At 32.9% G+C, this 15,678-nt stretch overlaps 1 protein-coding gene across 1 annotated transcript in view; it reads left to right on the top strand.

Moving 5' to 3' along the window:
- The window catches only part of LOC119835980 (thyroid receptor-interacting protein 11-like), a 45,654-nt gene that overhangs the window by 2,431 nt on the left and 27,545 nt on the right, over positions 1-15,678 (top strand). Inside the window, exon 2 of the mRNA XM_038361114.1 lies at positions 3,150-3,203. Within this exon, the coding sequence (XP_038217042.1) occupies positions 3,150-3,203 (54 nt within the window). The remainder of the gene's footprint in view (positions 1-3,149; positions 3,204-15,678) is intronic.

Genomic DNA, 15,678 nt, shown 5'->3' with positions numbered 1-15,678 from the left:
CAAACACACACACACACACACATAATTACAAACTTTCGCATTTATAATATTAGTAGGATAGTCGATTTTTTTGGCACTGATCTCGAATTTGTGTTAAAGAGTAAAGAATGTATATTTTTAATGGAAATTCATTATTAAAATAAAAATGGACACTAATAATCGGATTTAATCTCGCTCGCTCGCTTAGCGCAAGATTTTGCCAATTTCTTACTATTTTTAAGCGTATTGAACTTTTTATTGCTATTTTGATTCTATAATTATATTATAATAAAAAGCATCTTAGAAGATTTTCCCAATAATTTATCATAAGAAAATCCACCCCTAAATAAAGTATTAGTTATATCTGACGTTATCGAAAACTTTAATTTTAATGGTTATTGTTTTTAAAATAATTACTGTTATCATTTTTAACCTTCACCAAGAATATTTTATAGATGCAACTAAAGTATTTTTTTTTTAAATTTTGAAAATAAATCTTTAAATGGAAACTAAAACTTAAAACACTTAACCAACGATACCTCTCATATAGGGTAAAGCCGCCATTTATTTTTATCGACCCCACTTTAATATTTAGGGAGGTTTCCACTGAGTTAATACATCATCCTCAATTAATACTCTTCACCATAAAGTATTTGTTTTTTTTTTATATTTTAAAGTCAACTTTTTTGCATGTTTGGCACAGATTAAAAAACATAGTACTGATTTGCATTATTTTAGTATATTTACATATTACTTTTTGTATACTAGTCGAATGCTAGAGGCAGCTATAACATCACGCTAAGACCATACCGGGTACACCAGTGAAAAGATCGGTTAACTTCACGGGGAAACTGCGTCATATTGTATGCCACGCACATATCATCGCGGGTACAGTGAATATACAGTTTATTATGAGGTAGTCCTCGTAACTATAATTTCGATGAAGCCAAGGAGAAGAGGAATTATAATTCTTTTAACAATTTTCTTTTTTAATTGTCACGATTTAAGAAATTATCGTAAAAAGTTAGTAAATCTAATATTATTTACACTACGAGCCTAATTTTTAGTACATATTATATGTTCGGGTTTGAATTATCCCCAAAAAAGCGGAGCTGCGGGGCCGCCAGTCTGGCATATGCCACGGAGCATAACAGCATGCATGTATTTTAGAATAGCCGTTAGCGTGGGGTAGATACTCTTTATCTCGCTTGTTTACCTTATCGCTGATAACAGAGCTTTAACTGGTTGATGTACTTATATATTGCGTTAAAAATAGTTCTCCCTGTATGATGTCATTGTGGTTTTATTGAACTACTTTCCGAAAAGGGGTGTTGTGATCGGGGGTTTCAGTTTGTTACATTTATTCACCGTATGTACGTTTAATATAAAAAATATGTATCATAAACCATCTAATTACCTGGCATTAGTTTCGGCAATCGGGACGGCATACCTACATAGTGTCAATGTTTACATATCAAGATTATAAACTAATCAAATCCATTTTGCTGCTTTTGCACGGTGATGGGACACGTTTGGCAGTAACCTGTGATCTAATTAATAATTCCAATTTTATACTAAAACATTCTGACGCTTAATTTATGCATGGTAAGGTGCAACTTTCAATATATCAGACAGAGACTGGCCATAGACTAGAATATAATATTATCAACACATACGAAATTGGAATCAACCGTATACCTAATTTCATAAAATTCCATTTCCATATCCCAATTGAATTCAATATTTGCGTACACAAAAAATATCAAAGAGATTTAAATGTATAAGTTTTTTTTATCATAATAAAACAGAGACATTTATATCATTCAATTTTAATTGCGTTATTTATATCAATCCGTAGAAAAAATATGGAACAACGCTTGAAATGGGATTTGAAATAAATGGCAATATTATGTTAAATTATGCATTTTGGCGCCATCTCTTCCGTCTACCTGACGTTTCACAGGTAACGTCATACGTCACTGGCACAGATTCATAGCAAAACATAGTAAAAAACTACCATTCATAGATGTCTAATTCAGATTCTCTGAATATTATTTTGTTCATTTGCAATGTTCCAACGTACAATGTTCTATTCGATTTATATTTTGAATTAATCTATACTAATATAATGAAGCTGAAGAGTTTGTTTGTTTGTTTGTTGAAATTTTTTATCATTGTTAGATAGCCCATTTATTAAGGAAGCCGGGGCGGACCGCTAGTGTTTAATAAAGTCTTTTTTTTTAATGAAATTCACAAATTTTTAGTTACATGAAAAAACACTAGGTAGGTACCTACCTCCTACAAAGCGACTGTTTTATCAGGTACAAAAAATAATTTATAAGTTTCCATTGTATACGAGTTGCTATCTATTAACAATTAATTAATTATTGAGCACATTACTTATTCGTAAACGAGTTCTACGTGAAAAGAGTTTTGTCATCGATTTTAATAAAAAACGTCGACCAATCGCACGTGAGCGTTTTGAATTTTAAATTTGGAATGCAAATGCGAGCAGCCAATAGGTCAGAGTGGAATGTATTGGCATAAGTTAGCTGTGTGTATTTTGAGTTAAAAATGGGGTTGCCACATTATAATTTAGGGACACTTTTTTTTTAATTTGTAGCATAATTTCAGGATTCAAATTCTATTTCCGGTGGTACTAATTTAAAAGAAAATGGCGATAACGTTACTGGCTATAGTTAATTTAAAAACATAATGTCTTAAGCAATTTTAACTTTTACGTTTTTCTATTTAAAAGATGTTTTAAAATAATTTGATAGCGATATTAAAATACCCATTCATATAAATATAAAGTAAATAGATAGATTTTATAGGTAAAGTGATTCAAGAAGAGGTTTATGAGATACTAGCAGCTCCTCGCGGTTTCACCCGCGTAAGTCAGTATCCCGTAGGAATGTCGGGATAAAAAGTTGCCTATATGTTATTGCAGTTGGCCAGCTATCTACGTACCAAATTTCATTGCAATTGGTTCAGTAGTTTTTGCGTGAAAGAGCAACAAACACACACACATCCTTAAAAAGTTTCGCATTTATAATATTAGTAGGAATCCTCCTAGCAGGATAGGGAAGAGATATGTGAGTATATGTTGATGTAAGATTGCATTTGTATAGTTATAGATAATTTTATAATGTATTATATTTTTGTTCTAGATTGCTTCTCTTAAGAAGATAAACGAAGAACTCCAGGCTTCTTTGCAATCCGAGGTAAGTTGTCATATATTCTGTTATTATTTCGACTATCTTACTGGATTATATGTCTTTTTTGTTATATATTAATAGCTTTATGCTTAGCAGTGTTTTCGCGTTCTATGTGGATTGAACTAGACATGACTTATAATTACAGTAAAAATCCGTTTTTCGTGAGTAACGTGAATCTACATTACAAACTGTCTCGCTTGCGAAGACCACGCTTTCTCGACTAGACATAGTGTTAAAGGCATTAAGTTACAACTTGTTTTATCTGAGCAAAACGCGGTTCTACGAATAACGGGTTTTAATCGTAACGTAAACATGTCAATTTCATCAAAATCGATTTAGTAGTTTTGCATGAAAGAAACTAAAAATCTTTTAACACATCTCTAAAGAGTTTATCGAGTTCATAAATTCAGTAGTATTATTTGAGGTTAATAAATAGAAAAATCAATAAATGGCGGTTGAACGAATTTTTAGGAATTATCTATTTCATTAATATTCGTCTACAATGAGCTTACCTTTTCAATAGTTAACGAAACATTATTAGTAGATACTTTCCATTTGTTAGCTATAATAGTTGGTGATAAATATAAATTGCTTCCTGTCACTTAACAATATTTATAAGGAATGTAGAAAGGTCTTTTTTTTTTTCCTTTTCCCTATCGCTACATAATGCCTGTGTTTAGGCCGAACGATACAATTAAAGGTAGGATGATCGTTCTAGCCTTCATTGAATCTGTCTAGTGTTGTCTATATAAATTAGTATTTCATTTATAAATCTATTTATGCATCTATGATTACACGTGATTATGAATCTTATTTCAATTAAAAAATTAGTAGCATTATGTAGATGTATATTTTGTTAGCTTATCTAAAATTGTGATATATTTAAGCCTCGTTTGGCCCAGTGTTCTGCTACAATACCACTGACCATTCGGGTAGATCAAACGACGTCATTTAATAAAGTGACCAGGCTCTTAATTAAACGACTGACTAGTTTCCTGCGACATGCGACGAGATTACTATTATTTACACAATATTTATATTAGATATGTACCATGTACCATGAACGTTTGTCAATGCGCCTGGATCGATTAAGGTGAAACTATTTACATTTATCGAATCGGTCCCGGACTCGCCCGTGGTGGTTTGGAGTTGTCCTTTACCTTATTGGCATGAAACGCATAGTGTCGCGAGGGTGACTCGCACTTGACCGATTTTCTTAATTTTGTATTTAAAAATAGGTGTAAGTAATGTATAATATGAGGAACTCGAGGATCACGTACTGTATATCCAATGGTGAAAGTATTTCTAAGATAGGTTCAGTAGTTCCTGAGATTTTCGCAGTCAAACAAACTGCTCACCGTACAATTTTTAGTGTAGACTATATATATACAGGATGGATTGATTCAAATAGAACAAAGGCGGGTATGAAGTCTAGTTTCAAATCAAACAAAGGGCTAGCTTTTCACTTAGGGTGTACAACATTGCTGAAACATCTGATTGGTCGATATTATGAGATAAATGTATTGATCGGTTTGCGTATGATAAACTCGCGATATAAAAGCTATTGATTAGATTGAGCTAGCTTTGTTCTGAGGGACCCCGGCCGGCGGACGGTACGTACCTACTGTTTGTGACACGCTCTAACTGGCTTCATCTGTGTGTTTAATTAAGGAGACGCTTTTAGACTTATCAAGGATCGATGGCAATACAATAATTTCATGAGTTTATCTTATTATCCTGATCAGGATCGGCGGGATTAAATAATTTCGTTATGGATGTAGTAAATAGAATACGGACAGGGTCGCAACTGAGCGTTTTCGATTTAAATAGTTAATATTTTTTATTTTTTCGCTTAACATTTGAGTTCTGTAGAATATAGTATTGTATGAATTAATCAAATTGAAAAATATTTTAACGGGTTTTTAACGCGGTAAATTTATATAATAAATGTATGTAACTACATATGTCATTCCGCGACTAAAAATCAGGATAAAACTTCGAAGATTTGGTATATCCTTACAAATAATATAAATGTGACAGTGTGTTTTTTGTCCTTCTTTCACGTAGCAACGGAGCGATTATATAAAATGAATTTTGTGTTTGGGAAAGTAGTGAGAGTCCCAGTGAGTTGGGAGACTATTTTTACTACAGTTAAATATCCCATGGCCATTGGGAATTTCTTTGCACTGTGCCGACGGAAGGCCTAATAGAGAGGATAATTCTGTAATTAAATGATACATCATTCTTCAAACATCTATATGCAACATCTATATAAACTTCATTATTATTTTTAATATATATATTATGTATTATATATTATTATTGTCTTCTGGTTACAGTATTCAAGTCTGTGCCGAAAATTCTCTTGTTGTTCTAAAAAACATTGATTTAACTGATTAAAACCCGTTTAAATCGAACGCGAGTTAGTTAACAATGTTACGGTTCACGCATGTAGGTAAGTTATCGATTCTTTATGCGGGTTTACTCGAACCGATATATCTTATGCGATACAAATGTTGTCTCATTGATTCGAGCAAATAATTTGTTTTGTTTAAATGTCGGTATGTGTGTGAAAGAGACCATATTTAACTGTAATTTTTAGTATTACAGCATTTAAATGCATTTTACTTTTGAAGCATAGAAAAATATATATTTTTGCCAAACCGTACTAACGCTTCTCGCTTGCTGGGCCAAATTTATATATTTAACTGTTTTTTGTTATTTGATATAAACAAACATGCACACTTTTAACCTTAATTCAATACTCGTTTAAATCATTAAGCTTTAGTATACTAATTAGCATTTAACTTAGTTCAAAGATCGTCCATCCGCTTTATTTGCATATATTCAAAGTGTTATTGCATCCTGGCCCTTTGATATTAGCATAATATTGATGGAAAAAAATCGGGATTAATTTTAAACCGAGTTTCCAAAGACGAAGGAGAACCTCCTTCGTTTATTTATTATTATTTTTTTTGTTACACCATAATTCCGTGGGTTTTTAACCGATTGACGTGATTCTTATGTGTTTTATAGAAAAAAAGTTGGTATTCGGTCCCATTTTAGTAATTGGAGTGGTTACTTGTAATTTATAAACATTAAATACCATTCTAAAATACGTCCAGTTAAATGAATTAACGTTTTTGTTGTTGAAACTATTTGAAGCGTTTCTTGCAAGATCTATGAAGAGATCTTTTTATTTTTATTTCATGACATATTTAATACCAAATATAAACACTTAAACTATTTGTGTGAAATATTCAATATGTATTTAAATGAAAATAATAATATTGAATATATAATTCGAGTACCTGACATAATTGTATGCAATTTGAACAAAAACCTTATAACTGTAATCTTTTCATCATTGCACATAACGTCAAGTTAAATGTGTCTCAATTAATCACGGAAACGTCCACTTGTTACGGAGCTACCGTTTCAAAAAAACAAAGTGGCTCGCATTAATTTTGACTTATTATTGATCGCCCAGGACGTAATGAACTTTGACAGGCGATAATATCTCGCACCTTTGTTCGTCGAACGTGTTGCATTTTCATGAAGGTTTCGTTACACACACGCGTGCGCATGTGTGCGCGAAGGCGTGGAGTTCAAACTTGAATTGGCGCAGGCGCCGCCTCGCAAGTCAGTATTCGTTTAGACGTCACCGCGCGCGGACGTCTCCCGGGTCGCAGAGAAAGCGCCGCGTTTGATTTTTGAATATTTGAGTGCCGGCGTAGTTCAAATAAGGTTATCGGGGCTCTGTTTGCGGGTAGGATATCCGTACGCAAACTTTGGTGAGTTTTCTTAACCTTTTTTTTTTTGGAATTTCTTGCAAGTTTACACGTTGATTAGCGATGGCTCGGATGCATAGGTGGTGTAGGATTTTTATTTAATATTTTTTCGCTTCTTTCTCAACTGAGTCACGTTGTTTGTAATATGACATCATTGGCACAACAATTGTAAATAATAGCAACGTTAGTCAATGGATTATCTATGCTTGTTGCTGTTAATTGTGAAATTCTCGGTCTAGAGTTGGAAAATGTCTTGATATTTTATAGTTTATAACGACGCTCGGATGCTTAATTAATTCTAATGTATCTCATTATGTGTAAGAACCATAGCCATAAAGCATGATTGTTTTGAATGAAAATATATTTTCACAAAATTATTACAATATTACCACAATACTATAGGGAAAATTAAGCAGCAGAATGGTTAAATAAGTCACGAGGAAAATGGAAAAAATCTAACATTCACGCTCGGCTGCGAGAGAAATATTACTAAAAAGCTTAATATGTATATATTGTCTACTTACTATTCCGCATCGCTGAATTTTATATCGAAAATTAAGTATAATAATGAAAGTTTAGTATTACGTTCCTAACAATACGTAAAAAGAAAAAAGTTATTGATATGAATGTTTCTTTCAGCAAACTTTAGCCCGCGTCGTCGCTTGCATTGTACTTACGTAGAAATTAAGTATAAGACCATAAATGCAAAGCAGACTTTGATGTGTGACAAATTTCATCGAATAGCGATCATTCATTGATTCATTCATCCTCGCGTATTATCGTCTTGGGAAAAAATGTATTTTTTTGGTGTCTTGATTTTATTTGAACATTTAAAACTATTATAAATCTACAAAAAAAACCTATAAGAACAGTGTCCTTTGGAAAGTGGACACAAAAACACTGCACACACAATTAAGAATACCAAAATAACTAGTCAAATAACTTGTAACAGTAGTCTGAAAATCATCACTCGTATAAAATTATCGTATTGTGAAATGCGAAATAACAAAAAAAGTATACTTTCAAATTCAATGATTTTGCAATTTATTTCTAATATTTTCTAACAGAAAGACCTCAAGAATAAAATAGGGCTTTCAAAATCATAATTGTTAAGGTTAATGTGTATTATGGATGTCAAGGTACCGTGGTAATCGTTGAAACAATGTTGTGGTGTAATAAAATAAAATACGCTGTAAATTTGTGGGTTTGAAATAAATTATTTTAATAAGCCGGCCTCAGAGTTGAATGTGGCATCCTTGATGGTTCCCTCGTCGATACAGAAGCATCATTTGTACATTTAACCATCATCATCAGAATCATGGGCCCATAAATGTTCCCAAAGCAGGCTTATGAGGGTTCAGGCCATAATCCAACACGCGGGCCAAGTGCGGGTTAGCAGATGTCACACGTCGGTTTCCTCACGATGTCTTTCTTCACCGTTTTTTGATCAGTAGTGATTTCAATTATATGCACATCGAAAAGTCTATTTATTTCTTGCACGCTCGTGCGATCTGGAACCACCGAATTTTCGCTCTGAGTCACCACTGCCTTATCCACACATGCATCACTACATAATATAAAACAAAGTCGCTTTCTCTTTCCCTATGTCCCTATGTATGCTTAAATGTAAAGATACGCAACGGATTTTGGTGAGCTTTTATTTTAATATATAGAGTGATTCAAGATAGATAGATTTATATGTATAATATCATCTATTAAACTATTCCGAATTAACGCGTGCGAAGCCGCGGACAAAAGCTAGTTTATTATAAATCATTTATTTTAAAGAAATAAACTCGTCAGTCGCAGAAGGCATGTGTAAATCCACAATTATTTATTTCTTTATTTCTTACATTAAGGATCACCAACATGACACACACGGGTAACATGAATGGAAAGTTTTATAAAAATTACAAACAAAGACTCAGTGCTGTCACAATTATAGGCAACCATTACTAATAAAAATAACATTTCACAACCTGCAGCTAACAGCTATTTATGTACAAACATTTATTCTCATATCTTATAAGATTCATATTCTGTAGAACTTCTGATCCTATGAACTACTAGTATTATACAAATTCTAAGCCACCAATTTGCATGAAATATACAAAGAAATCTGTATATTTCGAGAGAAGTTAAAGGATTCCTATAGGCACTTCCTGCTTCAAAAGGACAGTTCTATTTCTTCTTAACATGATAATAAAAAAAATGTTTTACATCCTGACTACTTCCATTTGTGATTGTACAAGTCAATTACAAACGACTTAGTCTCAGGTGAATTTATTGTATTTTCGTACCAAAAAATATTTTAGTACGAATTTTGTTCCGGTATTCCAATTTCACCCAATTTTGACTAAAGAGAGAAAAGGAAAGGAAGGCTCACCAATTTTATTGCAATTGCTCTTTAGCTTATTGTAACCTTAGCTTCGCAATTCCGGCTCGCACCTGACCGCTGTTCTGTAGTAACACATACATTTAAAATAAAAAATGGTCCAATTCAACCGTTGTCTTCATATGTACTCGCACTATGACCTTTTCCAAAGAATTAAAAAAAAGGCTATTAAAATTTGTATATAATATCTATCAAATAAAAATATAATTCTGTAAATAAAACTATCACTTAAACATACTAGCAAACTCTCAATAGTCATGAATCATGATGTATTATAAATTATTAAGTTAATAAATTAAAGAAGGTACATTTTCCTTGATGAGGGGATTCCATGGCATTGTTTATCAAGTATCCATTGATGCAATATACGTGATAATTAACTAGCTATGCCCCGCGTTATCACCCCTGTCGTACATGTTCTTATTATAGCTTAATCATCCCTCGATCAATGGACTATCCAGCAAGAAAATAATTTTTCAATAAGAACCACTAGTTTCTAAGATCAGAGCGTACAAGCAAACGAACAACTTCAGCTTTATAATGTTGTTGTTAACAGTATATTCATGTGTTTCTGCAACTGCGTTTTGGTGGCGATATATTTATTCCTACTTTCTATAAAATAATATCGTATAAAATAGCTATATCGGGTACCTACGTTGTTTCTTTTACGTTTTATTATCACGACTTCAGTCAAATAGTCGCCTTGTGTCAATAAAAATGTTATAAATTCTAGAAGTTTGCACGATTCTTCATGCAATCGCGGGGACTTAGATTTTATAGGCCTATAAAGGTTTTTTTCACGATTTTAGTATTATCGGCATGTAGAGTTTTAAGGACAGTAATTAATGAATTGTGGAATATGATATGTTGAAAGTTTTGCTGCGAGGTATAGGATTTTGCTTAATATTTAGTACGGTGTAATGTTCTTGTGTAATATAGTTCCCACTGCTGGGACACAGGCCTCCTATGAGGGTTCAGGCTATAATCGACTACGCTGGCCAAGTGCGAATTGGCGTATTGGCACATATTGTTAATTTATTAAAATTAAATGTACCTACCTGCATATATATAGCATCAATCGACATTTTTTGTCTAATACAATAAACCCTTTTTGTAAAGAGGGCTCAACAGTTAATAAATAAGTACATAAAGTTATCTATTCTCAAACTTGCCTTCTGAGATTTTCTCCTTCGAATTTTATTTCTTATCATTAAAAAATTTACTTCATCTTGAAAAATTGTTACATCAGCATATAGTCAAAGTACTTTTAAATATGACCAATTTTATAAATTCGTATTTCCATATCATATTGCACTTCACACATTTTGTCGCTTCGCAATATATGTTATAACTTATCAAGGCTATATTTTATCTGCGAATCGATGGCACAGCGTAAAAATCCCGCCATTTCTGCGCAAAGACCATAGACAATTAAAATTGTGTCCTCTTTTTTAAGCCGCATCTACACAATGGTATTGCGTGCTAACAGCCAGTTGTGTTTTTATTCGTTTGTTTTTAATAATTGTTAAATGCGTTTTCAATGTCACTGGACGTGATTGAAGGGTGTTTGGGAAGTTGAAGTAATATAATGACTTGGCTGATATTGGCAATTAGCGATGTACTTAATTTGTTATTTGGGGAAGTGGGGTGGGGGGAAGGTTCTGTATTCTACTGTTCTACTAATATTATGATAGTTTTTGTTTGCTTCGTTATGTAAAATCCACACTCGTAATTTGACGATTCACTATGGAAACGTTCTGACTAAAATTATGTACATACTTTATCTACGCGTCTCACAGATTATTATATAGGGTAACGGAAATAGCATATACCAGTCATGTTATGTCTTTTCTTTCTTGCCAATAATCTCAGTGATTTTTAAAAGACTATTTGGATTACCTTCATTACATATTTTTTGCCCATACATTATAGTTTGTCTGGGAATTCAGTATTTATTGTATCACAGTAAAGTACATTTTTGATGACGTACGATAAATTTTCTTTGTATAGCGCCGTATAATTTTAAACACTCCTACATTTTTAAAGAAATGTATTGATATTGCACATAAGTATTATTGTATCAGATGTTATAATCAAGGCACCTGATCAAATAATAGGTAACGTTCGAATTTGAATCCTATACTTTAGGCGTTAGGATTTAAATCGTGTGACATTGGTGAAATTCCAAACGTTTTATTACGTTACACCAATTTAACCTTTCGCTGTAACGGCGTATGGTTTAAAATCGCGTATATTTTATAGTTACAAGCAGCATGCATAATTCTATTCGTTTTCGATGATGGAGTAACGCCTTCTGTATGAGATCGTTTAAATAACTTTATATGCGATGGAATTTTCTATTTTATTTGTTTTATTTGACGCGGGGAAATGTCATTCACCTTTAGAATAATCCTTTTTTTAAATTTTCATTGTAACGATATTATTTCAAAAACATTTAAATTGTCGCTTACAAAACAGCTACTCTGGTTGGTTATGTGGATTTTTTAACGATGTCACGAATTGGCAGTAATTAAAAAGGCGGGAATATTTGACTATCGCTATAAACCACAGATAACACAGTCGTGACGGGTGAATAGTTTTTTTTTATTGACTAATAATAATAATTATTGCCATTAGGAATTTGTGCGATGCTCTCTGTTTTTTAAGTTTATGGGGTTATATAAATTTGACGTTAGTTTAATTTTTTTTATAACACTCATATTATAATTACATCTTATACGTTCAGTTGATTGTACATAAAGAAACAAATAACAAACATACAAACACATTCGTAGGCTAGGATAAATATTTTTTTTTTTTTTTTTTTATGTCATAGCGGGCAACTGAGCTGGTGGTTCGCCTGATGGTAAACGATTATCACCGCCCATGAACATTCGCAAAGGTAGTGCCTCTGCGAATGCGCTGCCCGCTTTTAGTGGGTAAGGGAAAAGGAACGAATTCATGACAGGAAAGAAGGAATGGACTGGGACGGGTGAGGAAAAGGAAATAGGCCTCCGGCTCCCCCACTCACCGTACGAAACACAGTGGCATGCCACTATTTCACGCCGGTTTTCTGTGGGGGTGTGGTACTTCCCCGGTGCGAGCTGGCCCAATTCGTGCCGAAGCGTGCTCGACTCCCACAATAAATAAAAATATTAATTCTTTTCTCATTATCCCTTGAGAAAACAGTATATTATTTTTACACGGTACCTTATTGTTAATAAGCAAATCATCTCTTTCATTTTATACTTTCATTTTATATGCGAAATGTTGAAACACGACTATACATAAGCAGCTTGATATATCGTTAATTGGCTTCATTCGAATAAAACACAATTTCCATACTTAATTTTTTATTTAAATACGAAAAGTTGTGTACCTTTTTGAATTTATTATTAGTTTTAAGTTTTTCAAGATGAAAGAAATCTGACATTAATAGAAGTTTTAGGTCATTATTCGTACGTAACACGATCGCCAAATGTACTGTCACTGGAAATACAGGTGACAACAAAAACTCCGCTATTGTCTGCTTCACTGTAGAAAGTGCTAGAAATTTCGTTTAACACCAAAAAGTTTTTAATCTATGGCCCGCGTTAAAGCAAATAGAGCATAGAGCACTCACCGTAGATAACAAAGCGTGGCTGTAAAATTACGGGACACCGTTATATCCTTATCTGTGCTTTTTTTATCTGTGGAATGGCTTGCTCCATTGTTCCGAACTGTCACTTATATATAGGTTGCATTTGGGAGTATTTTTAGATATACATATATAATATATAATGAGTAGGAAAGAAAAGGTAGGTAGGTATTGTAACAAGCTTTTAAATCAATGGAAATTTGTACAAACTGCTTGTGTCTTAAAGTAACAACCCTATTTTTTCTTGACGATATTGAACGTAAATAGCTGGTCTGTATATACATTATACACTAGCTGCACGCCCCGGCTCCGCCCTGGTAGTCTTATATCGTAATTAAAATAATATGAACTATCTATTATATATAATAATATTTACTCGTACTATGTATATATCTTTTAAGTTGGATGAAACTGCACATGGTGTGCAAATTTGGTTACAATCGGTTGAGTAGTTTAGGAGTCCATCGCGGACAAACAACGTGACACGTTATTTATATATATTAAAATAATGCGTGTATACTAAATGTTACATTGATTAAATGTCTAATTAACTGAAAATACGCGCCTAAATTGGAACCTTAATCATTTTTTAAGTAAATTAATTTGAACAGACAGTTATTGTGTCGCATTAAAAAACTATTGAAAATATTGAATTGTTCAATTGAAAATGTTCTACGGATATAAATTAATTTGCGACGAAACACAATACCTACTTGTGAGTATTGGCTGTATTATCTACCCCTCAATTAAAAGGCTGATAAAAAACAAGATGGCGCACGTAAATGGCGGGAAACAGGTTCAGAAGGCGATAGTGACGCTCGGTTTGCTGAAATTTATATTGGCGTGCACTGAAAAGGTTTTATATAATTGATGATTCATATAATTGATGTTGCTTTCAATGTTTAATAGTTTATGTTTTCATGAACGCAATTAGTTAAAATTACAGAAGCAAAAATACTATCTTTATAACAACTTTTTTTAATCGTATTCACTATTTATTATAAAGCGTTAAAACATCTTACATTAGCTTATTTAAATTGTTCAGTGGGATTCGAACCTGCGTCTTTTCGGGCCACTGACCACTCGGCTATTCCACCTCAACAATCGAATTTCTTCTACTCATTCGGTGTACTAAATTTTACTAAAATTTAGTAGGTCTGAGACACGGCCAACATCTATTCTTCATACCCCGAAATAATAACAATAAGGCAGAACAGTGTTTGCCGGGTCAGCTAGTATATTTATACATTCACATATATTTTTAAATATTTTTTCTACATCGAAGAATAAATCTCAATTGTAGATAACTAAATTAACGTTCGTTATTTTTTAAATTATAATTTAGCCACAGGCATTTCACAATGAGTTGTATATTTACGATATAATGGACAGATAAAAACACTTTAGTTTGTAGCGTTATCTTAAATTCATAAGATAAATGTTCCCGGAAGTGCCCGATTAATGAAAATACAATTTCAGATATATAGTGATAACCTACTTATTTAGCGATTTCGTTTAATTTGATTTCCTAGAAGGGATTTTCAATCCTTGCTAAAACTTTCTTAGCTTAACCGTTCTCGAAAGTATTACGCAACAATATGAAAATGTCATCTGTAGAATGTTGATGAGGGGAGACAGAGAGACAGAAATGAGCTATTAGATTACATTTTTGAAATGGTCGTTTAATGTGATATAGAACGGATAAGATTCAAAACTTCTTCTTTTTCTTCTCAGGCTTTGTCTGTCCACTGCTAGACGTAGGCCTCTCCTATGGCATTTGGCCGGATTTTGGATTCAAAACTTAGTATCGAAAAATCAAGCCGAAGGCGGCCCTTTTTTTCCCAGTCCCTTCCTTTATTTCTCTCGTCAATCTATTCTTAATCGCTTTCCAGTTTTAAATCGGCAATCTATTTATAGAGGCGTTAGGTCCGCAATCGACCTTGCGCCTCTCCAAATCTTCATTTGTTCGGTGGTAGCGCTTATCATCAGGCGACTAAAAACAGCCCTTGAAAGTCAACCTAACCGAAGATTAATCCTACTATCCTACTCATATTATAAATGCGAAAGTTTGTAAGGATGTGAGTTAGTTTGTTGCTCTTATTGTTAAAACTTCTTTCGGAATGTAACTTCAATAATTAATCTGTCTATGCGAGCACATCGGTTTACCTTATAGACTTGACAGATATTATATATATGTTCTAATATTTCAAAATACATGTTCGTAAGTAATATATAAAAATTCAGTGTCATAATGTATGTTCCCAATGAACTCTTCACCAACTCGACCGATTTTGATGAAATTTGACATTTTATGTGTAATTCGGTCCAACTTAAGATATAGGATAGTTTTTATTTCGATTATATTATGCCAATAATTTATAATTAACCATAAATTTACACAGCAACGCGTGGCCGGGTAGGCTATATATGTACCACGGGCAAAGCTGGGGCGAACGGCCAGTTTATATATTTATACAGAGTCGAAACTCGATTCTATAACAATAATAATTAAACTAGTCAGTTTGTCAGTTTATGTTAAATAAAATTTTGTATAGTTGGGCCGAAATAAATCTTCGTTGTCAGTTAAACACGATGCGATAACATCGATGGACATATGAAATTCATTCATATCAAAAATTATGCAAATGTACTGCGAAT

Source organism: Zerene cesonia, chromosome 22 (genome assembly GCF_012273895.1).
Source record: "Zerene cesonia ecotype Mississippi chromosome 22, Zerene_cesonia_1.1, whole genome shotgun sequence".
NCBI classification, from domain to species: domain Eukaryota; kingdom Metazoa; phylum Arthropoda; class Insecta; order Lepidoptera; family Pieridae; genus Zerene; species Zerene cesonia.
This window is presented reverse-complemented; position numbering and strand designations above follow the sequence as displayed.